Below are 26,266 nucleotides of genomic sequence, written 5' to 3' on the forward strand. Positions count from 1 at the left end.
TAACGCTGAGAGTTCACACTTGTCATCATGAGTCCACCCTTATTTCAGAGGGTGCTTTCAGTAGTTGCTACATCAGGACACCTAAGAGCTGATAAACTCTGCTGATTCTGGTGTTTCAGTACAGTCAGCCCCAAAGCGGGGTAGTCCTGGAGTTGTTACCAGGATAACTGAGGCCTCCTCTACATTGGGGTAAGAAGCTCTGAACTAGAAATAGGCTGTAGAAATTGCTTCATGTGGCCTAAGATAAGCTATAGCCACTTCAGTTACCAAAAGCTAGGTTTAGTCTAGGTTTAAAAGTGAAATTAAGAAGATGCGTGTGTATCCTTTGCATCAAAATACGTATCCTGCTTACATGGTATGGGATGTTCAGGCAAGAGAAAAAGCTAGGAACCAGGACAAAGAGGAGAATGGAAATCTCTACAAGATGGAGAATAGGGTAAATCTGGAAAATCTGTATGAAAAAAACAGATTCTGCTGTGCTTACAATGACTGAGCAAAGAGGGAGGAGGGGAGGAAATGAAGGTATGTTGTGGCAGCATCAGAAATAGACACATTGTCAGCTAGGGTGCTGTTTCAGTTATTTTTTCTGACAGCTCCTATCTTTGCTTCATAATCATGGAGTAGATCAGAAATATCTCATTATTTCAAGGTCATATTCAATGACGAGTTACATGCCACAAATCTCTATAAGGTTTAGATATTAAAAAAAATTAATAGGAAGAGAAAATGCAGGTTCAAATGTACATCAAGGAGTATTTGACACAAAAAAAACCTGAGGCTAAGCTCGGAATAAAGCACCCTAACATAGGAGAGGGCTGTAATAGGATTGCAGCAATGTAATTAAAAGACAGTGTGAGAAGGCACAGCAAACAGCCTCACCCATCAGGCTGGCAGAGGAAAGAGCCTGTATCAGTTCTTTGCATTCTTCACAGCCACAAATTGCACAATGAGAGAAGCCTGGTAGCTCATACACATTAATTATCTGCCAAAAGCAGAGACTGAGTGATTTATGAAGTAACAACTGGAAAAAAAGATGGTACAAACCAAGTAGATCCATCCAGCTCCATACATCCTGGTGCCTTGCCCAGAGGAAGTACAGGGCATACCAGATATTTCACTCAAGGTAAATAATACTCAGATCCCAACAAGCCCTCTCAACATCACAGATGCATACTCTTTACTTCCCTTTCCAATATGCCTCCTCACATGAGGATAAAGGGCACAACTTGATAAATCAAGTAGAATTAGACTGCTATCGAGGTGCACACATCTACATCTAGCCCTGTGTTCAGCTATCCCACATGGTGTGGAGAAACATCAAGCAATGCTAAGTGCTCCCTGTAAAAGCCTTTCACAGGGCTAGACGTAACTCATTTGCTATCCAATAATCTAAGCATTTTAGTATCCAAAAGCTCTTCCTTATCACAGATATATTTCAGTGGCACAAAAATACCTCAGGGCCCCATACCCAGTTCAATATCAGCTTTCTATTCAGAATTTTTGTGCCCTCTAAAATCCACTCCATCCCAACCTTGTTACAAGAACACAGGACTTGAGCACTGAAATAAGCATCTCATTGCAGCAGCCCTGGGTATGTGGCCTGTTTTACCCCAAGAAATCTTCAATAACAAAACTAGAATCACTGAGGTCGTATTTTATGTAAATGCTCCTAAATAAATCATGAGCTCCAAGCGTTCATATCAGTTTTGGAAGTTTCCACTCATAAAGAGCAGTTTACAGGCAGTGCCTTTACATTAAAAGCCTATCATACATACAGTAAGTTCAGGTTTTGCAATTTTATAGCTAGGCAATACCTGCACAGCCATCTTTTAATAGCAGTGTGTCAGATCATCATGTCGTGCATGTGCCAGCAAGATGGGAGCAGTGGGAGGAAAAACTCAACCCACTAAAATTGCAACAGCTCTTTCTGAGAAGTTATCTTGATGAATAATTATAAAATGCATATACCATCATAGAGGACTGTCACAAGCAAAAGAAAAAAAAAAAAAGAAGAAAGAGCTAACTGCCATTACATTTATCAAACCTGCTACTTCAGCAACATCCTAGGTTATCACTTGTAAGATGCTTAATGCTAAAATGCTCGCGTGGTCTGGCAGAGCCCTAGGTGGGCAGAGCACCCCTGTCCTCTTCCTTTCTTGTTTTCCTTTCCTGACTGTTTATGCAATTTTCACTTATCAGTCCACACACTCTGGCACAAATTACCCACAATCATGCAAATAGTTCTCAGGTTCTTTCTGCCCTGAGCCCCTTTGAATTGGACTGTTTCGCAGTGCAACCCTGCCTGAGAGGATGATTACAGCGATACAACGTTGGCACAGTGACTGCTGGGACACTACCAGTGCTTACTGAAGAAGGCATCAAGTCCGGACAAAAGCAAAGCCTCTCAACACTGAAACCATGGCCTCATTGCAAAGTTGGATCGTTATTTCCATTTGTTCCACCTCCTGTTTTCACCAACAATGTCTCCTTTCCTTTCTCCTCTTCCCCCCATCAATCTTTGGCTCTTCCATCCACATCGAAACACCTAACTTCTCCCTCCACCATACCCTTGTCCTCTGTTTCCCCTCTGAAAAGCAGTGATGGAGGGAGAAGGAGCAGTGCACATCCCAACCAAAGGACAAGGGATACGGGTTTGTTTCTATAGCAAGTTCACTCAACTGTTTTTTGGCTTTTTCTCTGTCTGGTTTTGTCTCCAGCCAGCTAGTGAGGAAAGTCTAGGAAGTGTCAACACCATCCATAATATTTATGTACAGGTTTCTAACAGACACAACGTGCAAAATATTTTTACCTGCATATTGCTATTCTCATATATTCTCATAGGAGAACTCAAAGTGCAAATATCTGAAAATATCTTCTACAAATATATTTATTTTTCTGATGCCAAGGTCCAGAGTTCACACTGGCGTGGGCCCTCCCCTGGCAGCTCCACACCTCTCAGTGCAAACCACCCTCTCACCTGGTTTCCTTTAGTTAATGGGATGACATGTTTGTGGCTGAGACATGGAAGATTACAAAAGGCCAGTGGAAAGCAAACAGCTACTCCACAATAGCCTCTAAGACTCCTATCATGTTCTGATGATCAAATATTTACCCTTTTAAAACAATTATTTCTTAGTCTGAGGTTCAGGTCTAGAGCATCCCGATACAGGTAACAAACACACTAGCACGAAAGCAACACTTCCTGGCTCCTGTCCATGCTTTTGCTTAAAATTAAATCTTTGCCACGGCTGTTCCCCAACCCAGGTAAAGAAGTCTGAACTGAGTAACAAGACCGATCACAATCTTTTACACTGAAAAATCAAAATTGTAATAAAAGTGATTGCTAAGTTGAATGGATCTGTTGGCACTGGCTGTACTTTCTGCACAGGTTCTCATGGATAAACAGGCAGGTACTAGTTGCCACACTAAAACTGCCACCCCTCTTTAAAAGTGGAAACAAAGAAGAAAACTTTGCAATCTCAGAATCATTAAGTATTATAAAGCAATGGAGAATTAATTACCAAAGAGAGTTTCTCTGACAATACAGCATGTTGATAAGACAGTGTAAAGGCTGAGCTCCTGGAGTTGTCCTGATGATAAAGTAAAAGCTTTGGTTTCTGTGGTTGTCAAGAAATAATAAGCTGTGATGCTTAATAAACACAAAATGGGTGATAGGAGCTGTGGAAAAATAAAAGTTAGCACGAAGAGGATTTTCCCTTATATTACCCAGAAGAGGATCCTATTTCATGGATGTAGGATGTCTCCTTGTTCAAGTAGCTCAATTCAGGTAACTTTGTGGTTTGGGTTATTTTGGTTTTTAAGGACTACTAGGAAAAATTCATCTGTTGCTAACCCCATGCCAGGCTTAGGAGTGATTCTTAAAAGGCTCCAGGAATTTAGAAAGCAGAGGATGCCTTTCAGTGCAAAATTGCTGCGTGTATCCACTGTGCCTCTGACTGCAGCAGCAGGACTGAATTTGCACAATACCAGGACCTATGCCTCTCGCACACTGAGCACCTGGCTATTCCCAGCTGCTTCAACACACATCAAGACTGAGAATTATCCCCCTCTGCTGACAAGCGGCAGCATTTACCCATTACTCTGTGGTACCCCTTGCACAGCCTGCATGGAAGCTGCTGCTCTTTCAAACATTATTCGAGAAGCATGCCCTGCACTGGATCAAATATGCCTTTTACGCAAGCTTCATGCAACACATTACCTAGTTAAAAGGAAACTAAACCACAGATGTGCGCACTGCATCGAAGCTCATTAAAGCTTCATGATGCAACGCGCAGGTTTTATCTATTGATCAGCTGAAAGTGGAGTGTCACAACATGCTGATCTCTGTTGCAAAGCTATTTTGAAGAAGTTTCTTCTCAGTGCTATTTGTTCCTGCCTCTGAAGTTCAGCAGCAATAATGTTTGCAGTTCATACTATAAATTGGATTGCTAATTGGATTCCTCACAAGGAATTGAAGAAATAGGAAAGAACTGGAAAATAATTGGAGCATTATCCCATTAAATTTAGTGCAGATTATCTCACAGAAAGCAGCTCCTGGAAGTGTCGTGTCCCAACAGAATTAGCTGCTGTTGTTCTTTCCATTCGTATCACTCCTTGAGACTGCAGGAGACAAGTCAAAGCAGCAGTACCCCTGCCAAAGCACAGCTCTGCCTTGTACGGCGTTGTTGAAATTACTAGTTTGCAACTTCACAGCTGCAATCAATACAAGGCAACAAGAACCCTTCCATCCTAAAGGAACAGGCCATGTGGCAAGGTCCGATTAAAACCTTAAATGGGGGGGTTAGATGAATCTGTGACTGTAAATGCAAAGCTGCAGGAGAAACAGCAGAGGAGAGCAATCATCCATAGAGGGGATGTGATGACATCCCTCCTGGGGCTCAGGACCCAGAAGCAGTGGTGTCCACAGAGGCAGACAGAAGCCCGTGCTGCATATGGAGGGTAAGATACCTCCTGGTCAGCAAAGCGGCTGCCTGGTCCCTGCTGGGAGCTAGATCCTGGTTTGTACTAAATTTGGAAGCTGGGAGTTACCGCCCCACACGCAGGCAAGGCACAATCTGTTCCTGCACAAGAATACCTCCTGCAGCTTCAAGAACCGCTGGCGCACTGAGCTGCTGCCTTCACCTTGCATCCTTAAACAGCTCGCTTGGCTGCAGCCATACCTTTATTTCCCCACTCCGCGAACTGACTACGCTTCTGTCATTTGCCTGCTCTCTGAACGGAAGCAACTTCATGCCTCCAAATTATTACTTGACACAATAGGAAGGAAAAGTAAAATTGCCAGAAATGTATGCGTGCTCAGGGCCATGATAACTAAAAATACTGATTAGGTGTCATCACAATCCTCTTAAAGATTAACTTTGACATTGGTAAAGACCATAGAGGTGTTTCGTTGTTATTGTGCAACCCTTCCCATGTAACCAGGTTAATGTTAGAATACTTCTACAGTTAAATGAGGGTATTTTTATTAATTAGTGACTTGGTGGTGCTGAATGGCCTAGAAGTTGTGCACACTGCTCTGAATATAAAATTTATTTTAAAGTGAATATTAAAAAAAGTGTAAATCAATATGTCTGCTTTTGTTCTTAAATTCTTGAGAGCTTTGCATTTAAATTAACGCAGCTAGTGAAAACAGTAGCCCAGACCAGAACAAGACCTTCTTGTTAGAAGGTCAGAGCAGCTCTAACTGGACAGGAGGTCCCAGGAGCGACTCTGGTAGCTCTGCCGCCTCCTTTCCTGGATCCAGTTTATGTGAGGGAATAGTGACCTCAGGCGTCTGTTAGATTAATCACAGGAATATCTTTCCCATGATTTTATCATTCTATGCTGCTTCTATTTATTGAAATTTCTACTGAAAACTAAGCTGCTGTGAGCCAGCTGTTCAAGCTGGCACACCTCCACAAATGCTGTGCGGCTTTTCTTGCCTTGGCACTTGAGCTTTCATGCAAACTAAGTACCGCTGTTTACCCAAGGGCCCAGTCATCCGCATATAAGAATGAGAGCAAACCTGGGTTAAAACTGTTTTTAAATGGCGTGCTTGCTTTCCTTGCATATCACACAGATCCTTTTAATGCTGCGACTTCAGTATTGTTTGGTAGTTTGGAGACCAAGCAGTACTTCTAAAGATCAGATACAAAGTCTACTGCAAATCTTAGGATAAACTCATCTTAACTTGCATATGAGATCAGTGTCACTTATGTAATTCAAATGTCAGTGTGCACATCGGTTAAATATTCGGATAGCCTAATTAATAGAAATGAAACATAATACAGCATAAGATGAAGTAGTGTGCTTACAGTAATGGATTATATAGACCCTAAAGAATGTAACAGTAAGAGCAGAAAACTAGAATATAGCTTAAATATAATATTTAATACTTACTGAAAAACACCAAAGGGAAAGATATCAGTGCAAACTGATACGCTTTTCATTTGGAGTAAGATTCAACTAGATGTCACCAAACAGCTAATCACTAGCAAAAACTATTGGCTCTGTTCTGCTTAGGTTTCTGCTGGCTTAGTGATGAGAACCCAGTGGCAAAGGTGCAAAGGAGTTTCCCCAAGGGTCAGCAATATGTAAAAAGAAAATATGTAAAATACAGTTGCCATTCACACCTTCAGCAACTGTACCCATCCAGAAAAGCTCTTACTGTCTCCATTTCTACAAATCATTCTGATGACTGGTTTCTGGATTAATGGGATTGAAAATAATGTTCATTGAAATATATGTGCCTCTTGGAAAAGGCGAATCAGGGTAAAATGACACTTAAAACTTGCTACAGCTCTTGATAGTGACAAAATTAATGGAAGAGTGAAAAGGTTCATTCTAAGATGTAATAAAGTATATAGACTGATGACTGAATTAATTATACAACTGCTGTAATTATTAGACAGTTCTATAAATGAGGTGTGTACTGTACACACTGACAATTAATAAATTCCATATTTCTATATGATGTTTTTAATGCCTATTTTAATTCATATTTTCTGATTCTGTAACAGGAATTAGAAAAAACTGAGTTATTTAAAACCTCAGTCTACAACCTTTGTCTGTGGCCTCAACCTTTGGAGGAACAATGCTTCAGAACAGACCTACCTGCACAAAGACAGGATGCACAGTACCGAGAAGCTTGTAGGACCCAGGCCACTGAGGAGCAGGGCCTTTTGCTTACCCTTTCACGACTACTGCAGCATCCAGACTGCTGCCACGATAACGTAGTGTGCTCCCGATTTGAACCAGTCAGCTTTGCACAGACACAGATGCAGAGGATTATCAAGTGCGTACTTTTCCTACCGAGTATTTATTTCCCAGACACTCTCATCCTAGCCTGTAAATCCATATTGACAGAAGTGGCAAAACATTTAAATCACTCTACATCCCCAAATTCTGCGAAGAAAAAGTGTAAAATAAAAACTTACGTGCACTGCTTGCCATGCTTCTGACCTTAGGGAATCCTGAGGAGTAATTCACAACTCCATGCAACAAGCCATACATTGAAATGCCAATACAGTTTTAGACAGCAGCAGTCACAGAAGGGGGAACAACATTTTCCACCCTCACCCTTTCCACTCTCCATCATTAGTACTAGAGTAGCTGGTGGTGGAGACCTGACAGCTTTATCACCCAAGCTGCCAGAATTTACAAAGCCGCCTTTAAATTCATAGTGGTGCCTGTACACAGACTTATAACTCCTGCAGCTCCTGGGTGAAAAGGGAAATTAAATGGAGCTGTGAAAACTGAAACGTCCTGATGAGTTACCATCTTGCACTTTGGCTAACAGCTCCAGAGACATTTGCAGGGAAAGAAAAAGACACTCAAAGCCTTGGCCCACATTAGAAGTATAATTCCTGTAGGGGTTTTTTCCAGAAAGGTAAGCAGCGATTGCCACTTTCTTAATTCTGTCTTACATATGCCATTAAAAAGTGCACGGCTCTCTCACTGAAAATGAATGAGAATGAAGCCAAGAGTACCCATGCAGCAGCACATCCAGACTGGGTTGAAATCCAGCCCCCAGCCCCCACCCCCACATCATTCTCTGGCCTGTTTAAAACATTTGTAGTTAATTTTCCTACCCTGTGTTTCCTCCAGTCATTTATACCAGACCACAGCTGAACACTCAGGAAACCAATTTTTCTGTTTCCACGCTACAGTTTTACATTGACTGCTACAAACATGACTGCCCAACATACATAGAGAACAGTGAAGAATCACACAAATGTACTTATGCACTGTTTTCTTCCAACACAGGATCTCCTTCTGTGCCCCTCGTACAGTCCCTCTGCAGCTAGTAGGGCAGTGAGGAGACAGCATGTCTGGTTTTGAAGACATGCCAGGCCTGTCAGATATCCTGCATGGCTCCTGTGAGTCTGGCTGCAGTATCAGTAAGACAGCAACAACACATGATGGCAAAAATACACAGTGATCTTCCTAAATGTAATGTATTCATTTAAAAGACTCATCTGGACCACCACAAATCAAGCTGATGCAGCTCAACAGGGCTGAAAAAGAGACCCATGTCCATCATTTTTTCTACAGGCATTACTTTAGACAGGTGGTGATCGCATGCTCAGAAGAAATCAATAGCCTACAGGTTTAATACTCACACTTGTGCAAATCTGACCCTCTCTTACATGATCTGCAGTATAAGTCATTTCCTAAGATGCCAGATCTTTGGCTCCTGCCAGCCTATAGCAAGTAAGGTCCTACCCATAAAGCCATTCCTAAAAATGCCATCAATTTAGAGGAAGTATCATCCGTCTTGACAACTACAATACTGGCTTTTCTTTGAATGCTGGATCCTCACTAGGAAGAAGTGGTGAAATCTTCCAGTCCACACCACATGGCCAAAGTCCATATAAGAAGTTCTGAAATCGAGGCCTACCGTTGCTAAAGTTCTCAGGGAATTCTGTGGTCTGCTTTTCATCTTAATGTGTGCAAAGATGTAAAATCTTTCAGAAGTGGTGCTAAGACTATAACAATACTTTGACAGTTTAAAACATACAAATTTTACTTGGATGGGTGGAAGCCACAGGGCAACAAGAGCTTGTGGAGACAATACAGAGCACCTTGGTGACTACAAAGTATATAGTTCTGATTATAACTGGCACAGAGATGGTGGCTGTGCCTTGAGCAGAGGTAGGATTTAGTATATTAGTATATTAGGATATAGTATGTTTAGGATATTAGGACCAAAATAAGGTGGAGAAAACTGCAGCTGAAAATAAATCTGCAGTGGAAACCTTTAAAGTATCATTAGGATCTAATTCTCTTCGCAGTGACTTTGCAGAAGATCTGGCTCCTATAAATGACAGGCTTTGTCCTACCCCTCTTGCAGCGTGAGATTCGCCAGGTGACAGCCTGGAATTTACCTGGAATTTGCAGAAGTGTATTATTTCAGAAATCAAAGAAATCAAAGATAGAGTTATTCATCAGGGCTTGAAAGTAAAAACTATATATAATACCCACTGTACAGCAGGGTTCTGAAGAGTATTGAAATGAAACTTCAGTGCGGGGAAACACTTCTTTTTAATCTTTTTTTTTTTTTGATTTTTCCTTTTTTTTAAATAATATGGTCCACAGTAAGTCTCCAGAGAGGTTTGCAAAGAAACTTAATTTCAAAGGAGCAGAAGTGAGTAACAGTCTGTGAACACAAGCAGCCCATCAAAGAGAAATGTGCCAAAGAAGAAAAAAGCAAGTCAGACAGCTTGACAGCCTGTGATTTTCAGTCCACAAAGCAATTCTAAAGCAACCAAAACAACTCATCCTTTCCATCAGGATATTACCATATTAAATAAACCACACACAATGTGTTTATGCAATTCAGCTCTACTTTTCTCCATCGTAACTGTAAACCTGCAGAAAAGAAATTCTGACCCACAAACACACCTTAATATTATAAATCCCCAAGGTTCTCTTCTCCAAAGGGAATGGTTGGTTACTGTACACCATGAATGGAATCTGAGCCAAATGGATTGTACCAACTCCTGCTTCTAAACCAAAGTATTACGTAACTCTTAAGGAATGAATTACAACACCATAGCTGACTCTGGCACTGGGGTGGCTCCTTATGTCAGGGAGTGTTTCGACTGTATAGAGCTCAATGATTGTGATTATAAGGTCGAGTGCTTACCAGTAAGGATGAGGGGGAAGGCCAACAGGGCAGATATCCTGCTGGGGGTCTGTTATAGACCACCCAACCAGGATGAAGAGGTAGATGAAGCATTCTACAAGTGGCTGGCAGAAGTCTCACAATTGCTAGCCCTTGTTCTCATGGGGGACTTCAACTTACCAGACATCTGCTGGAAATACAACGTAGCAGAGAGCAAAGAGACTATGAGATTCCTGGAGTGTGTGGAAGAAAACTTCCTGACACAGCCAGCAAGTGAGCCTACCAGGGGATGTGCTTCGCTTGACCTCCTGTTCGCAAACAGAGAAGGACTGTTGGGAGATGTGGTGGTCAAAGGCTGTCTGGGGCTTAGCGACCACAATATGATGGAGTTCTCAATCCTTGGTGAAGTAAGAAGGGGGGTCAGCAAAACCACTACCATGGATTTCTGGAGGGCAGACTTTGGCCTGTTCAGCGCACTGGTTGGGAGAGTCCCTTGGGAAGCAGCCCTGAAGGGCAAAGGGGTCCAGGAAGGCTGGACATTCTTCAGGAAGGAAGTCATAAAGGTGCAAGAGCAGGCTGTCCCCATGTGCCGTAAGACGAATCAGCAGCGAAGATGACCAGCCTGGCTGAGTAAGGAGCTTTTACTGGGACTCAGGAAAAAAAGGAGAGTTTATCAATTTTGGAAGAAGGGGCAGGCAACTCAAAAAGAGTACAGGGATATCGTTAGGTCACGCAGAGAGAAAATTAGAAAGGCAAAAGCCCACCTACAACTCAGTCTGGCCACTGTTGTAAGGGATAACAAAAAAATGTTTTTACAAATACATTAACAACAAAAAGAGAACCAAGGAGAATCTCCATACTCTATTGGATGTGGTGGGAAACACTGACATCAAGGATAAAGAAAAGGCTGAGGTACTTAATGCCTTCTTTACCTCAGTCTTTAACAGTCAGACCAGTTACCCGCAGCGCATTCAGCCCCCTGAGCTGTAAGGCAAGGATGGAGAGCAGAATAAACCCCCATAATCCAGGAGGAAGCAGCTTATGACCTGCTGCTCCACCTGGACATTCACAAGTCTATGGGGCCGGATGGGATCCACCCCAGAGTGCTGAGGGAGCTGGTGGAGGAGCTCACCAAGACACTTTCCATCATTTACCAGCAGTTTGGGGGACAGGGGAGGTCCCAGATGACTGGAGATTAGCCCACCTACAAGAAGGGCCAGAAGGAGGATCCAGGGAACTACAGGCCAGTCAGCCTGACCTCAGTACCAGCAAAGATTATGGAGCGGTTCACCTTGAATGAGCTCACCAGGCAAGTGCAGGACAACCAGGGGATCAGGCCCAGCCAGCATGGGTTCATGAAAGGCAGGCCCTGCCCAACCAACCTGATCTCCTTCTATGACCAGGTGACCCACCTGGTAGATGAGGGAAAGGCTGTGGATGTTGTCTATCTGGACTTTAGTAAAGCCTTTGATACTGTCATTGACACTTTGATACTTGGACACTGTCTCCCACAGTATCCTCCTAGAGGAGCTGGCGGCTCATGGCTTAGACGGGTGTACTCCTTGATGGGTAAAAAACTGGCTGGATGGCTGAGCCCAGAGATTTGTGTTGATCGGAGCTAAATCCATTTGGCAGCCAGTCACAAGCAGCATTCCCCAGGGCTCAGTGTTGAGGCCAGTCTTGTTTAATATCTTTACCAGTGATCTGGATGAGGGGATTGAGCGCACCCTTAGTAAGTTTGCAGATGACAAGAAACTGGGCGGGAGTGTCAATCTGCTTGAGGGTAGGAAGGCTCTACAGAGGGATCTGGGCAGGCTGGATCGATGGGCCAAGGCCAATTGTGTGAGGTTTAACAAGGCCAAGTACCGGGCCCTGCATTTGGGTCACAACAACCCCATGCAACACCACAGGCTTATGGAAGATTGGCTGAAAAGCTGCCCAGTGGAAAAGGACCTGAAGGTGCTGGTGGACAGCTGGCTGAGCATCAGCCAGCAGTGTGCCCAGATGGCCAAGGAGGCCAACGCCATCCTGGCTTGTATCAGCAATAGTGTGGTCAGCAGGAGCAGGGCAGCAATGAGCCCCTGTACTCGGCACTGGTGAGGCACCACCTCGAATGCTGGGCTCAGTTTTGGGCCCCTAAGTACAAGAAGGACATTGAGGTGCTGGAGCGTGTCCAGAGAAGGGCAACGGAGCTGGGGAAGGGTCTGGAGAACAAGTGTGCTGGGGAGCAGCTGAGAGAGCTGGGGGGGTTTAGCTTGGAGAAGAGGAGGCTGAGGGGAGACCACCTCGCTCTCTGCAACTGCCTGAAAGGAGGCTGTAGTGAGGTCGGTGTTGGTCTCTTCTCCCAACTCACTAGTGATAGGACAAGAGGAAACGGACTCAAGCTACACCAGCGGAGGTTTAGATTGGATATTAGGAAACATCACTTCACTGAAACAGTGGTCAGGCATTGGAACAGGCTGCCCAGAGAGGTGGGGGAGTCACCATCCCTGGAGGTATTCAAAAAACATGTAGCCGTGGCACTTCAGGACATGGTTTAGGAGTCATGGTGGTCTTGGGTTGGTGGTTGGACTTGATGATCTTAGAGGTCTTTTCCAACCTTAATGATTCTATGATTCTATCTCACTGTAAAGTTTTTTTCAGCTTTGTGGTTAAGCTGTATTAGCAATGAACCCAGGAAGAAAGGTATTAATTATTCTGCTGTTCTCCGCTGGGGAAACTCAAAGCTTCCTTTTGAAGGGGAAGTAACAATCCTACAGAGAACATGATGGGTAGAATAGAGAAGAGAAACTTGCTGCTGTTAACTTGGTGTCAGGCTTGGATATTTGTTATTTAAGCTTTAAGTTATAGTTCAGATAGATAGATACTAATTGTTTTGAATCATGCAGGCTGGAAGGGACCAGTCTGGAAGGAGGTCTCTAGTCCAACCTCCTGCTCAAAGCAGGGTCAAACATGAAGCCATAGCAGGTTGCTCAGTGTTTTAACCAGCTTAGGCTTGACACCCACCAAGCACAGGGACTGCACAGCTCCGTAGACAACCTGCTCCAGTTCCTGACTGTCCTCATGGTGAAAAAGTTTTTCCTTAAACCACTCTGAATATTTCTTGTTTCAGCTTATGCCCATTTCCTCTCATCCACCCACCATGCACCACTGGGAAGACCCTGGCTGCTTCTCCTACATGACCTCCTCATCAGTCTGGATGGCTGCTCTTAAGTTCCTTCACAGGCACCTCTTCTGCAGGCTGGGCCAGCCCTAGTCCCTCCGCTCCCCCACAGGGAAGGGGCTCCAGCCCCAACCATCCTGGCAGCTGCTGAACTCTCTCAGTTTGTCTTGCACTGGGAGACAAGCACCAGTTTGGAAGGTGAACTCTTAAAAAAAATTTTAAATATTTTATTTCTGTAAAATGTAACTTTAAATAAATTTTCTCAAAATCCAACAAGGCTTTGCTAAGGACTGGCTATCATGAAAAAGAAGTCAGTAGATTATTGACATCAGTTAGGATAATGTCCTGTTATTCCACTATTGAAACTGCATCCTCCCTTCAGAAACTCCCAACTGCCAGTTGGTCCTGGGGGTAGTTTCACGATAAGTGCTAACAGTAAATTAAAGGCATCTAATAATTATCGTAGTTTAATCCTTTAGAAATCAGTGACGAGAACCCTTAGTCATTCATGATTGATAATGATTTCAAATCAAAACTGAATCCTCAGCCGGAACAGTTGTTTTTTCATTTACAAGCATCTGCACCACCACATAATCTATAATCTATGTCCTCAGAAAAAATTGTGATCTCATTGCTCAGATACAGGAAGATTAAACAACAGGAGTTCTGGCAGTTTGGTTTTACCCGGTTCTACAAAGTGATGAGAGGTTGCTGGCAGATGCCAAAGACAGCTAGTTAATTCTTAAAGTAGAAGAGAACAGTCTTTTTGAAATCAACAGGCAATAGAAATGTAATGCCAAACATCCCTATTCTTACTCTTTCCCCCAAAGTTGGAAATTCCTTCTAAAATACACTTAAAGAGTACTTGGAGACGACAGTTGACAAATGGGTGAAAAAATAAAACTGCTTCAAAGCAGTACTTCTCTAAGATAAATTAGCAGCAATCTTTAAGGATTAATTACTGTTGAAAAGGGCCACCTCCTCATGTATTGCTGACAGCACCAGTTCACACCATTTCCAGCAGGATTTGTGGCAGCGCAGTACCTGTCAGATCGGTCCCCATGCTAATAAATGAATGTAGCACACTTCCGTGCAAAAAAAAAAAATAAGGACATAAATCAATCGGCCGAGGGAGGAATACAAGAAGCCGCCGAGGTTGTACCCTACCGCCGCCATTTGCTGCAGCAACAGCAGGGTTCTCCCCGCGGTGGGGGTGGGAATGGATGGATCAAATCGCATGGTTTTCAAAGGAAAATGAATTAATGTTTCAAAAAAGGATTAATTAAAATGTTTTCCGCAAGCAGCGCTGACACACCGGTAGGCAGCAGAAGCCGCCATTTTGCGGCTGCTGCTCCCGCCCCCGCCGCCCGGCCTCTCGCGGGACCGCCGCCCTCCTCCCCTTCCTCTCGCGCCCGGAACCCGGCCGCGCGTGGGTCGCTGCAGCCATGGAGTACATGGCGGGGCCGGCGGCCCCCACCCAGGGCAACATGTAAGCGGCGGTGGCGGCGGCCGGGTGTGGGGTGGCGGGGTTCTGCTGGCCGGGCCCCGGCCTCGGGGCTCCCCTTTGCCGCGGGGGGGGGAGGGTACCTGGGCGGCCATAAACGGGGGCCGCAACTTTTATTTAAAACAAACACAGTTAAACCGCACACGTACCTTCGGTTCCCGCTGAAGGGGTCCCGTAGCTGTCACCTGTGAGGGCAGAGTTGTTGCTCGTGACTGACTTTTTCTCCTTGCGTTCCAGCCTCTGCTGCCAGTGCGGCGTGCCCGTCCCGCCCAACCCGGCCAACATGTGCGTGGGGTGCCTGCGGGCCCAGGTGGACATCACCGAGGGCATCCCCAAGCAGGGCACCCTCCACTTCTGCAAGCAGTGCGAAAGGTGGGCAGCCGGGCCCCGCTCCTGCTCCCCCGGGCGAAGCCCACTCACGAGGGGGAAACGGGCCCCCTCCGTGGGGTCGCTGCGGCTGGGAAGTGGGGCGTTTTATGCCGGCAGTGCGTGTTTTTGTCGGGTCTCTGGTGATTTTCCAGCACATTCTTATATTTATTTTCTTGTGGAAGTGGAAAAGCGTTGGTATGTAGGGCCTAGAAGGTTGAGATGGGTGAATTTGTGGTCCCTGAAAGAAAAAAGTAGGCAGATTGGTAAGGATGGCAGTAAAAGCGTGAATGCGCTTGGAATGCGTGAATCTCAATGCTTAGGGAGGCAAAAATTGTAGCTGCGTAGTTAATACTAAAACCAAAAGCTTGGTAAATAACAGCTCCACTTTTGACTGATTTAAAATGCTGAAGCAGCTTCAATGTGCTGTGAAACGCTTCCTGTGTCACAGGTATCTTCAGCCTCCAGGAACCTGGATTCAGTGTACCTTAGAGTCAAGAGAGCTTCTTGCTTTGTGTCTTAAAAAAATCAAAGCTTCGCTGAGCAGGGTGAGTAGCTAATTCTGTTGGTATTGCATAGCATGTCTATTGGTATTGCATAAAATGAAGTCCAGGTAGCTGATACAGGGTTCAATCCTTCCGAAGCAACTGTTTGTACTTGTGTAGAGCTTATCAACTGATTTATATTAAACGTAGAGAATGGCATTCTGATCTCTAATAACTATACTAGAATTTTGGAGGATTTGGTAAGGACAGGCTCTAACAAAAAATCTCCAAGCACACTGGGGAGGGAGGCTATTGCAGTGCAATTCTGTGACTTCAGAGTATACAGCGTACTGCACAAGTGTTACTGTAGAGGTGGGAGTTGAGCATAATTAACTGAAGGAGGCTAATATGTTTTTGGTGCACCTTAATTTTAGAGTTTTCTTTTAAAACATTTTTAAAATTGTCTATACAATACTTACGCTTACTGGTTTATGATGATGTAAAAGAGGGTTGCAGAGGTCTATATGTAGATTAAATTGCAAGTCATGTGTTTAAGTTGAATAATTCTCAGGTTCAGAATCTTACCAGAGGAGAAAAATCTGAGGTATCGTTTTAGGCAAAAGAAATGCTTTGTTTCCATAGACATCAAGGTTTGAATTAGAGTGCCTTATTGAGCTTCTTGGTATTGGATTAGTACGTAAATATACTGAATATCTTTTGCTGCAGTAAACTTGCATGTTCTTAGTTTTAGAGATTAAATTGGCTTTTAAGTCCTGAGGAAACCATTATACTATCCAAATTCATCATTACGTGGCAGCCGGAGAGACTGTTGAACATGAACAGCGTATTCAGTTACTCTGGTGTGACAGTCTGAGGTTGCATGTCCATTATTTTAGGTAGATCAGACTCTGTGTTCTACCTAAACATTATTAATTCGGTTTGGTAGACTGATACATATGTTTTTAATTAAGGTTATTCACTTCCTCACTTGGGTGAGGAACAATGGGCTATGCCATAAGCTTGTGTTTCGTGGTAGTTAGAGCTGTATGTTTTTAACATGTGCTCTAGTACAACTGCTGGTGGCAGTAGCTGAGTTCTTGTTCTTTCCCACTGGCAGGTCCGGCTGATCGATGCTGGCTTTATTTGGACGGAACCACATTCTAAGAGGCTGAAGCTGAAACTGACTGTTCAGAAAGAGGTAACTGGAGTATAGTATTCTGCCTGTGGCTTTTAAAAAAATTTTGATGGCAGATAGTATGATTTTTTTTTTTTTCCCTTAAATGACTACATTTTAGATAAGTGGTTCTCTCTGGTAAAATCCAGCCTGTGTGTACTGGCTTATCTTGAAAGAATATTGATTTCATCCTGCTTAAATTTTGACATTAAACTGCCATTCATTGCGGTTTGAAGAGGGCTATTGGCTGTTTCAGGGACATTGAGAAAATACTAATACTTTTGACACAAGTACAGCTGTTGGTCACATAGTTTTAGTGTAGTATGGAAGTTATTTCAGAATGCTGTGGTAAACTAGCTTTCTGTCTTGACAGGACTAACAAGGAAACCTTTTAAACTTCTGTTTTGCAGGTCATAAATGGAGCAGTTCTTCAGCAAGTATTTGTGGTGGAATATGTAGTTCAGCCTCAAATGTGTGAAGACTGCCATAGGATTGAGGCTAAGGATTTCTGGAAAGCTGTAGTGCAAGTCAGGCAAAAGGTAGAGGCATGCTGAATTTTCATTTGTTTGTGGCTGAACAATCAGGCAGACAAATCTTTGGATAAATTTTTTATTTTCTCAGAAAAAGATGTACTCACACTCGCACGCTGCCACAGAAATATATTTTGTGTTCACATTGGGGTTTTTTTCTTACAGATCTTAGTTTAGAAAAACTTTCTGTCTGCTGTCCGGTATTATTGGCATATTCTTTTTAGATTATATCTGGCAGGAGGATCTTGTGTGAATTATTAAATATTTTAAGGTACTGTTAGTTAGGGCATATTTTAAGGCAGTCTTAGAAACAGTGATATAGATTGTTTATAAATATTTAAATCTTCTTTAAAGAAGATGGTATCTTTAGCAACCAGTTACATAAAAATGTCAAACAGAAACCTTAAATAATTTGGTATAAATAGAGCACATCTCTGAAATCTTGTTGGTTACTTGGAATAGGCTTTGGACTGTTTCTTCTCTAGATGATCTCTTCATATAAATGTTTATTCTTGAGAGATACTGCATTTGCACTAGACGGTGCTTAAATAACCTTGATAATTTTATGTTTGTTTGGTTTTAGACTCTGCACAAGAAGACTTTCTACTATTTGGAGCAGCTGATTTTAAAACACAGGCTTCATCAAAATACACTTCGTATTAAAGAAATCCATGGTAAGTGAGGTGGCTTGTTAGCCTGGAGGTAGAATAGACTAACCTGTTTTATACTGGAAGAGTGCTTGTGCTAGTAGCTATGTGCAGATAAGCAGCAGATTACTCAGCCTATGTATTGTATTTGAAAAAAAAACCACAGTACTTGATGTTCATCAAGTTTTCTTTTCTTTAAGATGGCCTGGATTTTTATTATTCTTCAAAGCAACAAGCCCAGAAGATGGTAGACTTTCTTCAGTGTACAGTTCCATCTAGGTATATCATTTACGTTTATTGCCTTGAATACTGAAAAGCCTTTTGGGAAATGTCTTTTACCCTTCATTTTTGAAGAATTTTGTGAGTGAAAGTGTAAGAAACCTGTGTTCCAGTTAAAACAGACAAAATCCCTTCTACCGAAGCCCCATGTTTTCCACTTAGCCATTGTAAAACTAACCTTCGTGTGTTTTCTGTTTTCTTAATTCTTGCATAGCTACATACTTTCATTGCTGTACTTTGTGCTGTTTATCTCCTGTTCCAAGGAATGTCCTTCTTGCTGCCTGAAGGCTCTATGTTTATGTTTCATAGATGTAAAGCATCCCAACGTTTGATGTCACATGATATTCATAGTAATGTCTACAATTACAAAAGCACTTTCTCTGTGGAAATTGTTCCAATATGCAAGGTAGAGTTCCTCTATTTTATCTTCAGGGTATTCTGTGAAGTGGATAGACTTTGGTTTTGGTGATGGAGGCCTGGTTTATTGAGTATTTGGAGGAATGGAGGGGTCTACTCCCCACAAAGTGCGGGAAGTGCAGATAGCAGCTATCTTGAGGAAGTTATTGGGTGGAGAACTGTAGAGATAAGGTTTAAAAATCTGTTTAGATTTCTCTAAAGACTTGATTAAAAATTAAGGAAATAGGAGTGTAAATTATTTTCTGTTTGTACGCAGGACAGTGTTGTATGTCTGTCACCAAAACTGGCACAGAGTCTTGGTAACATGAGCCAGATCTGTGTGTGCATTAGAGTAACAAGTACCATCCACCTCATCGATCCTAGCACTCTGCAGAGTAAGTCATGGGTTCTTTTCTGCAGTACGGCAGAATCTGATTTTTCTTCTGGCAAAGTTTTTGGGGGGTTTGGTTTTGTTTTGATGAAATATTCAATTTTTAGACTGTAATGCTGTAAATGTATCTGTCAATCACTGATGTAGAAATGTAATCGCGACCTAAGACAGTTCTCTGAGCTTGTCTTCTGTAGTGTCCTAGGCAAAATGTGCAGGGTCAGTGTAAAGTTCATAGATGTTCAAGGTCTCTGCTAAGCACTTATATTTGTCAGGTATATTCCTCTCAAATTAGATGGCATCTAGTTTTTTTCTGGATTAGGATTCTAGCCCCTTTGGTACCAGAAGCACTGTGCTTTGGTGTTTGCTGGTGAGCTCTACCAGCAAAATACCTCTAATAAGGATATATCCAGGAGAATTATTACTGTAAATAAAAAAAAGTCTGTGCTTCAGATACATGATATGTGATTCGGCTGTCACAGATCAACTGCTCTTGTAGCACAAGTTTGCAGTATGGGTCATGTCCTAAATACTTGTGTTGCAGTAACAAACTCGAACAAAATACATTTGGTGTTTGCCTTAATTTTGGCGAATGCTTCTTTTTCCTTCAATTTCTTCCCAAGAAAATACCTCCTTGTGATTGCCTGTGCTTGTGGTTTTTTCCCAGTTGCTGAAATTGATGGAAATACCTACTGGCGCCACCCTTTCAATAGCTTGTTCCACCCAAAACAACTAGAGGAATTTATCATCATGGATATCAATAGGGTTCAAGACAAGAAAAAAGGTGCAGGTGCAGGGCCAAGATCAAACAAGGTAAGAGTTCCTCTCTGTTTGATTCAGTGTTTTGGGCGTTCCGCTCCCTTCCCTCCCCTACCCAGCTGAACTTCTGTTTTGAATCATTCTACCTTGCAAAGTCAGATGAATACTTTTCTGTATCTTGCCATTGGCAAAAGCTCTTCTCGGGAAGATGTGGACAGTGTTTTGGTTTGGAAAACACATTGGTGTTATGTGAATTCAGCTTCTCTGTTGAAGACTTCAAACCTTGCTTGTTACTGTTGGTACTGAAATTATTTTATATTGGCTTTGAAACTCTTCAGTTGTTAAATCGTTTTTGTTTAAATACAGAAGCATTTCTTTTTAATCAGAATTAATGAATCGGCACAAAATGTTCTCAGTCAAAAGCTGTATGTGGTTGAAAGGTGTGAAGTAAAAAAACAAAAACAAAAAAAACCCACATGTGTCCAGTTATAGAAACAGCCCTATAGAAGAGCCAATTCCTATAGAACAGGAATTCTTGTGAAAAGTGGTTGGCATGTCCTTTTCCTTACTTCTGCAAAGATGAGAAAGGAGGAGTAGCAAGCAATACATGGATGGTTGATGTAGACATACAAGTTTAATTACAACACACTAATATACCAGTGCAGATGTTCTAATAGCACAGCAAGTTCAGCTGCATTTGATTCCAAGAGTGTTTTTGTTTTTCATTCCTCAAGCACACGCTGGCTGAAGCCTGGGTACAGAAAACCTCGGAGTTGAATACAGACCATCAGTATTTCTGCTGTACTCACTTGGGACACATTCTGAATCCTGGTGACCTTGTCTGGGGGTCTGTTCTGTTTCTTGTTTTTTTTATTAATTATTATTTAATGACTGAACTCTCTGGATCCTCTACAGTATTATCAAGGAAGTTTTGAACTGTTCGTATTTCTAAATGAAATCAGCAAAAGGGATAGAATTTTTTATCTTGACCATGAAGAGATGGTCCTAATATAGGAAACCTTTTTTCTAGCAGAAGTCATCTTGGGCAAGGGGCTATTATTAACAAGAGAGCTGAAGCAGTGACCATAAAGTACAGGTTGGAATAACAGTTTAGATGCAAATAGATGGGAGGGGGTTTTAAAATACCAGGCAAGATCTTTTTGTTTGATAGTGAGTGTTCTATGCAGCAACGACAAATGTGAAATTTTTGTAAGATTAGGCAAATTAGGTGATTCTCAAACAGGCATAAACATAATAAACATAAACATACTGGAGCTGTTGTGATCCTGACAGAACCTCAGTGGATATTGCTTTTGGGGTTCAGGAGGCTGGGGAGTTCTACTGAACAGAATTTGGGAGCAGCAGCTTCTGAGTTATTCATAGTTATGACAGCTGCATATTGATGTGGATTTTTTCTTTGCTCTGTAGTTCATTTGGAAACATTTATCTTAGGAGCTGTAACTTACAGCACGCTCCTGTTTAATACAAACATGTGATACATTGAGTTCAATTTTGCAGACTTCCATAGAAGGGGTAAGGTAAAATACCTGTTTTCATTTTAGATTCGACTTGGCGAACTGCAACTTAAATGACGAGTTTGCCAACAAGATGAACCCACACAATATTCCTGATGTGGTAAGACCATTCTCTTTCTCTGTACAAAGTTCTCCGCGTTACCCAGGGGTACTAGGGAATATGATTTTATACTGAATACTCACTAGTACTTTAGTGCCAAAGGAAGAGGGGATATTCATACTGAAATTTAAATAACATCTAAAATTATTTTGTCACTAATGAAGTGTTTGAGTGGTGGTTGAATGATACATTTACTTTAACTTACCTTACTCTTTGGTTTTGTTCAAATTATCATGTACTGTGTGGTGAAAACAGTATTACAACTCCAGTGTGTGCATGCCTCTTCAGGACATAATCCAAAGTGTTTGGAAAATTTTTAATTGATAGATGCTGTATAAATTCTATATCAAACTTCTGAGTGCCAGACTGCCACTACCATTTGTTCAGCTGATTTTACAGTTGCCCAAATGTAGACTTGGGTGGAGTTTGGGGTTTTGAAAGAGTGTCATCAATAGTATTGAAGGTGTGTATGTGTAAATACTGTCTGGTTTTCACTGCAGGTATTAATAAAGAAGAGCTACGACCGTACCAAACGCCAGCATCGCAGAAACTGGAAGCTGAAACAGCTAGAAAGGGACAGAGAAGGCATGGATACAGATGATGAAAGGTTCTGTATCTGCCATGACACTTTTTAGTCCCTCCTACTTAGGATACTGTGCCAAGTCAAGAAATAACATCTCTCGGTTTCTGCTGAGGCTAAACCCAGTGTAATGCCTAAGCTGATGAGCTGACACTTAAGGGGGCACAAGCAAATGCTGCTGGTGTTGTTTGAGCGTGATGGTTGCTCATAGGACAGGTTGATATCAGTGTCCTCTGAAGAGCATTATCTCACTTCATTTTTCCCCCTTCTGTAGTGCAGGAAGTGCTTTAAGCACCTTACTGCTGTTTACCTATCTGCTAAGTTTTCAGGGAAGATGGGTGCAGAGGACAAGGGGCCAGGGGGAGTGTGGAAAGACTAAATCCTGAAATCTTACAAGACACCACTGCAGGTTTTCCAGCTTTACTGTTGCAAAATACAAAAACTCCTTTTGTGGTTTTTCCAAGGAAAGCTTAAATCATGAGAGAAGTAAGTAATACCGGAAGCATTGTGTCTGTAGCTTATCATTGGTGTCTTCTGTGAAAACATGCTTGTCACTGCTTGTTCAGTGGCAACGCTGATACAGCAACAGCAGATTCTAAATAACGTTCAACTGAGTGTAAAAAAATGAGGCAATTGGAGTTAAATGAGGACAGCCAAATAATTTGTTTATTTGGAAACTAATAGGTGATAATAAAAAAAACCAGGCAGAAAAAATTAGGTGGAAATGTAGGAATGCTATCTGAAGGCACATCTGAAGGACTGTGGATTGCAGCCCTTCCTTGGGGCTTTGGTTCTTTGGTTTTATTTTGTTTTATAAATTTACATATACCCACAGGAAAAGAGAGTAAATATATTAAACATCTTTTACAGACAATACCAGGACTTCCTGGAAGATCTTGAAGAAGATGAAGCCATAAGGAAGAATGTCAACATTTACAGAAGTAAGGCCTTTTTAACCATTTAATTGCATGTAACTACATCATGACTATTTGAGTGACAATATTTTTACTGAGGTTCTATATTTGAATTCTTTGAACTAGTTATGCCTAGGGAAATGCTGTCATCAGTATCCACTGAATGGATGTTGATGGTTTTTGTTTGCTTGCCTTTAACATGAGAGAGAGAAGCATATTTTCTCACACACCCAACACCTCTGCTGGGTGAAGGATTTGATATATAATTCAGTGTCTTCCATGATTGCAATTGCCATGAGATTGCTGGTTTTTAGGAGTCATTTGTTTGGGGTTTTTGGGATTGTGGTTTGGTTGTTTTGGGTTTTTTTTCCCCTTCCTTCCTTGGGGTTGTTCAGGGGGTTTGTGGTTTGTTTTCTTTGCTTCGTTGTTTGTTTTCTATTGTTTCTTAGTTGTTGGTTTTTTTTTTCCTATTGCTTTTCTTAGATGCAGATATTCCAGTGGAGAGCGATACAGATGATGATGGTCCTCCACGAATCAGTCTGGCTGAAATGCTAGAGGATCTCCATATTTCCCAGGATGCCACTGGTGGGGAGGGAGCAAATATGATGACAGAATAAGAATAGTGCATTAGTCAACACAATAAAAATTCCCTTAATGAGGAAAAAGTACCCAAAACATAAGTAAACATAACAAACTGATCACATGAACATGAAAAGTAATGTGATAACTACCACTATACTCCTAAATAATGGCCCTAAAATTGTATTTTATATGTATCTTCTAGAGAATGAGCAATTAAAGTTAGGTTTCTGGTGCAAGCATTGTAATATAAGTTGCAGTGGGGGTTCCTCCCATCCCCAAGTGCTCTCTCCTTGCAACTTCTGCAGTGTAAAGGCCAGCTGACTAACTTCAGGGTTATCCATTGGGAGTAATCATTGTCTTGTGCTGAAGACAGCTAATAAGGAAGGATGTCCAGAGGGAGAGATTTTATCCCCGTTTGCTAGATTTGTAGGTAGAATTCCTACCTACTGTTTATTGCTTTCATTTCTTCACATGAGAAGGATTTTTCCTCCTTAATCTTTTCGGTACAATGGTTTGAAGCCTTTTATGATATTTCTAGATATTCCATATAACAATATTTTGGGGAAGCTCAAGAATGTATCTTCTGTTCCTTTGGTAAGGGAAAGGCTAATGTACATGTTGTGTACTCAGAAGAACTTCTCTGTAAATTGATTGAAGATGCAGCCCTTCATCGGAAAGATTGGAAACTTCTGTTAAGTATAATTAGTATTATATTGTATTTTACTATGTTCCATTCCTGTAGCAGTGGATTAAAAGCAATATGCATAATGTCTTAATACACCAGGTCTGAACTACTAAAAAACTACAGATATTTTTGGTCCATCATTTAGTTAACTTTAAAATCAAATTTCTCTCTACTGCAAGCCCAAAGAGGACATAAGTGGTGTAGGAGGACGTTACATGCTTCTGTTCATCTGGCGTTAATTCACTTTACTGCACAAAAGGTGGTTGAAGAGAATTTTTTCTAAGAGTTTATGTGCATGTATGTTTGTTTTAACTCAGTATAAATATGGAAGCATAGCAAGAGTGGATTTGCCACTGCATTGTTTTAAATTAAGGAGAAAAAATTTTCAAAATAACTGGCATATGTAAAGGAAGGAAATACTAGTAATGTAAAGTTGGAAAAAAACAATACAGATGCGTAGGAGTCATCTAACAGGGTATTAATGATTCCTCTGTCAAGGATCTGTATAGCTCAAATGAGAACACGTAGTTTGTCACTGCTTGTATGCTCATACGAGAAATACAAGGGGCTGAAAATTCACTGTTTCTCTGCAGTATCAGCTGAGGAGGTGTTGGGAGCACCTTTCTCTGTTTCACTGTGCTTCACAGCTTTTCAAGGCCTCACAGAAAAGCTAAGAAACTCATGGAGTTAGCCGTGTTCAGCCCACTGCCAGGTGAGAGACATTTTTACCTTATTCTTTGGTTTAAATGTAATCTTCTGACTAAGTGTTTCCGAGCAGGTGTGAATCTGTTGGGTTTCAGGCTTACTGTCTGAGCCCAGGCCATATGCCGTAGAATGCAAAGCTATTTTTGATTGTAAAAAGTGGAGCCAGGTTTAGTTACCAGTTACTCATATACTTTTTTTTTTATTGTGTCTCACAATCTCATAATCATCCATTTGTAAAGGGGGAAGAATGGGACAGTTTTGATGTCACGAACCTCTAAGCAATGTCTTGGCGTTAGCAGCTCAGCCATCCCCTAGTGCCATCTTTTACTGTGTGTTTGAGTCACACTAAGCTCTTCTGCTTCCACTCTCGGGAGCTTTGTCATGTTTTTTACTACGTAGAAGAGCAGTTTAAAAAAATCCATAAAGCTGCCAAGAACTAAAGGTACGATTTCTGTCATGACAGTGACTTAGTTCAGTATAAGGAAGGCATAAAACTGTGCTTAAAAATATTTGTGAGAATGCAGCTGCATAGCTACCCTGAATTATCACTACAATAAAAATGTTTTATTATGCATATTTTACAGTAGCTGCACCTGCCAGTAGTGCTGGGGAGATGTACATAAACTCAATTCTAGTGACCATTAGGCCAAATCTGTGAAAATCTAAGAACTTTAATTTGTAACCTGTAGCCAGTGAATGCATTCTGTGTCTGGATGAGATGTGGTTTGGGTTGTGATTTTTCTGACAGAGGTCAAAATGATCAAGCCTTTTTCTTGCATAGTTTGGTAATAAGCTTCCTGTTGTTGGCAGGAGAACAGGGAGTAACAAAAGCTTGTTTTAAACTGTCCTGTTTTGATCAATTCTTTTCCTTCATCTCTAATATTTTCCTTTATAGTGTCTCTCAGTAATTTCAGATGTACTGATGTCTTGTCTGTCATCCTGTTTGTCACCAGAGATGTCCCTCTTCCTTTCCCCCCCTCCCTGTGGTCTGTTGCCAGTCTGCATTAGGTTTCAAGCATCTTTCACCAGGAGTCTTGTTTGGAAAGATCTCATGCTACAGATGCTAGGCAAACAAGTCATAAATCTAAGTATATTGCTTGGCTTCTTTGTGCATCTCTCTGCTCGCTGGTAATACCTAGTAGCAGCTCGCCAATGGGTGGGTAAGCTGTGTGTACCTGAAGCCAAAGTTAGTTCTAATTTTAGGTTCTCGAGTTTACAGTGTCCCTTTAACATTTAAATGGTTGGGAGCCAAAAGAGGCTTGGGTGGTGTGCCAGCAAATGAAATGTTTGCCAAGGTCTTCTCACTGACACTGGATAAGGAATTTGACAAAAGGTACTTAATTCACAA

The 26,266-nt window shown here is 41.8% G+C and overlaps 2 protein-coding genes across 2 annotated transcripts in view; one reads left to right on the plus strand and one right to left on the minus strand.

Moving 5' to 3' along the window:
• The window catches only part of LOC142059664 (uncharacterized), a 47,520-nt gene extending 32,494 nt beyond the window's left edge, over positions 1-15,026 (minus strand). The window contains exon 1 of the mRNA XM_075098561.1: positions 14,943-15,026. The gene's annotated coding sequence lies outside the window, so the exon portion shown is untranslated. The remainder of the gene's footprint in view (positions 1-14,942) is intronic.
• Positions 14,674-24,339, plus strand: NMD3 (NMD3 ribosome export adaptor). The gene is made up of 15 exons (XM_075098560.1): positions 14,674-14,778; positions 15,031-15,165; positions 15,611-15,707; positions 16,762-16,842; positions 17,229-17,357; positions 17,932-18,022; positions 18,196-18,274; positions 18,584-18,680; positions 18,948-19,065; positions 19,726-19,871; positions 20,552-20,664; positions 21,380-21,452; positions 21,953-22,059; positions 22,903-22,973; positions 23,430-24,339. The coding sequence occupies exons 1-15, from the start codon at positions 14,735-14,737 to the stop codon at positions 23,561-23,563; spliced, it is 1,515 nt and encodes a 504-aa protein (XP_074954661.1). The 5' UTR covers positions 14,674-14,734; the 3' UTR covers positions 23,564-24,339.
• Positions 24,340-26,266: the final 1,927 nt, after the last annotated feature.

The sequence above is a fragment of the Phalacrocorax aristotelis genome, chromosome 7 (genome assembly GCF_949628215.1).
Source record: "Phalacrocorax aristotelis chromosome 7, bGulAri2.1, whole genome shotgun sequence".
In the NCBI taxonomy this organism is placed as follows: domain Eukaryota; kingdom Metazoa; phylum Chordata; class Aves; order Suliformes; family Phalacrocoracidae; genus Phalacrocorax; species Phalacrocorax aristotelis.

What these genes read in the sequence shown, in the direction of transcription:
- NMD3 (XM_075098560.1), top strand. Translation starts at nt 14,735, where the DNA reads ATGGAGTACATGGCGGGGCCGGCGGCCCCCACCCAGGGCAACAT. An exon ending in CAGTGTACAGTTCCATCTAG is followed by an intron (nt 18,275 to 18,583) that starts GTATATCATTTA and finishes TATGTTTCATAG; the next exon opens with ATGTAAAGCATCCCAACGTT. An exon ending in CACACAATATTCCTGATGTG is followed by an intron (nt 21,453 to 21,952) that starts GTAAGACCATTC and finishes TTTTCACTGCAG; the next exon opens with GTATTAATAAAGAAGAGCTA.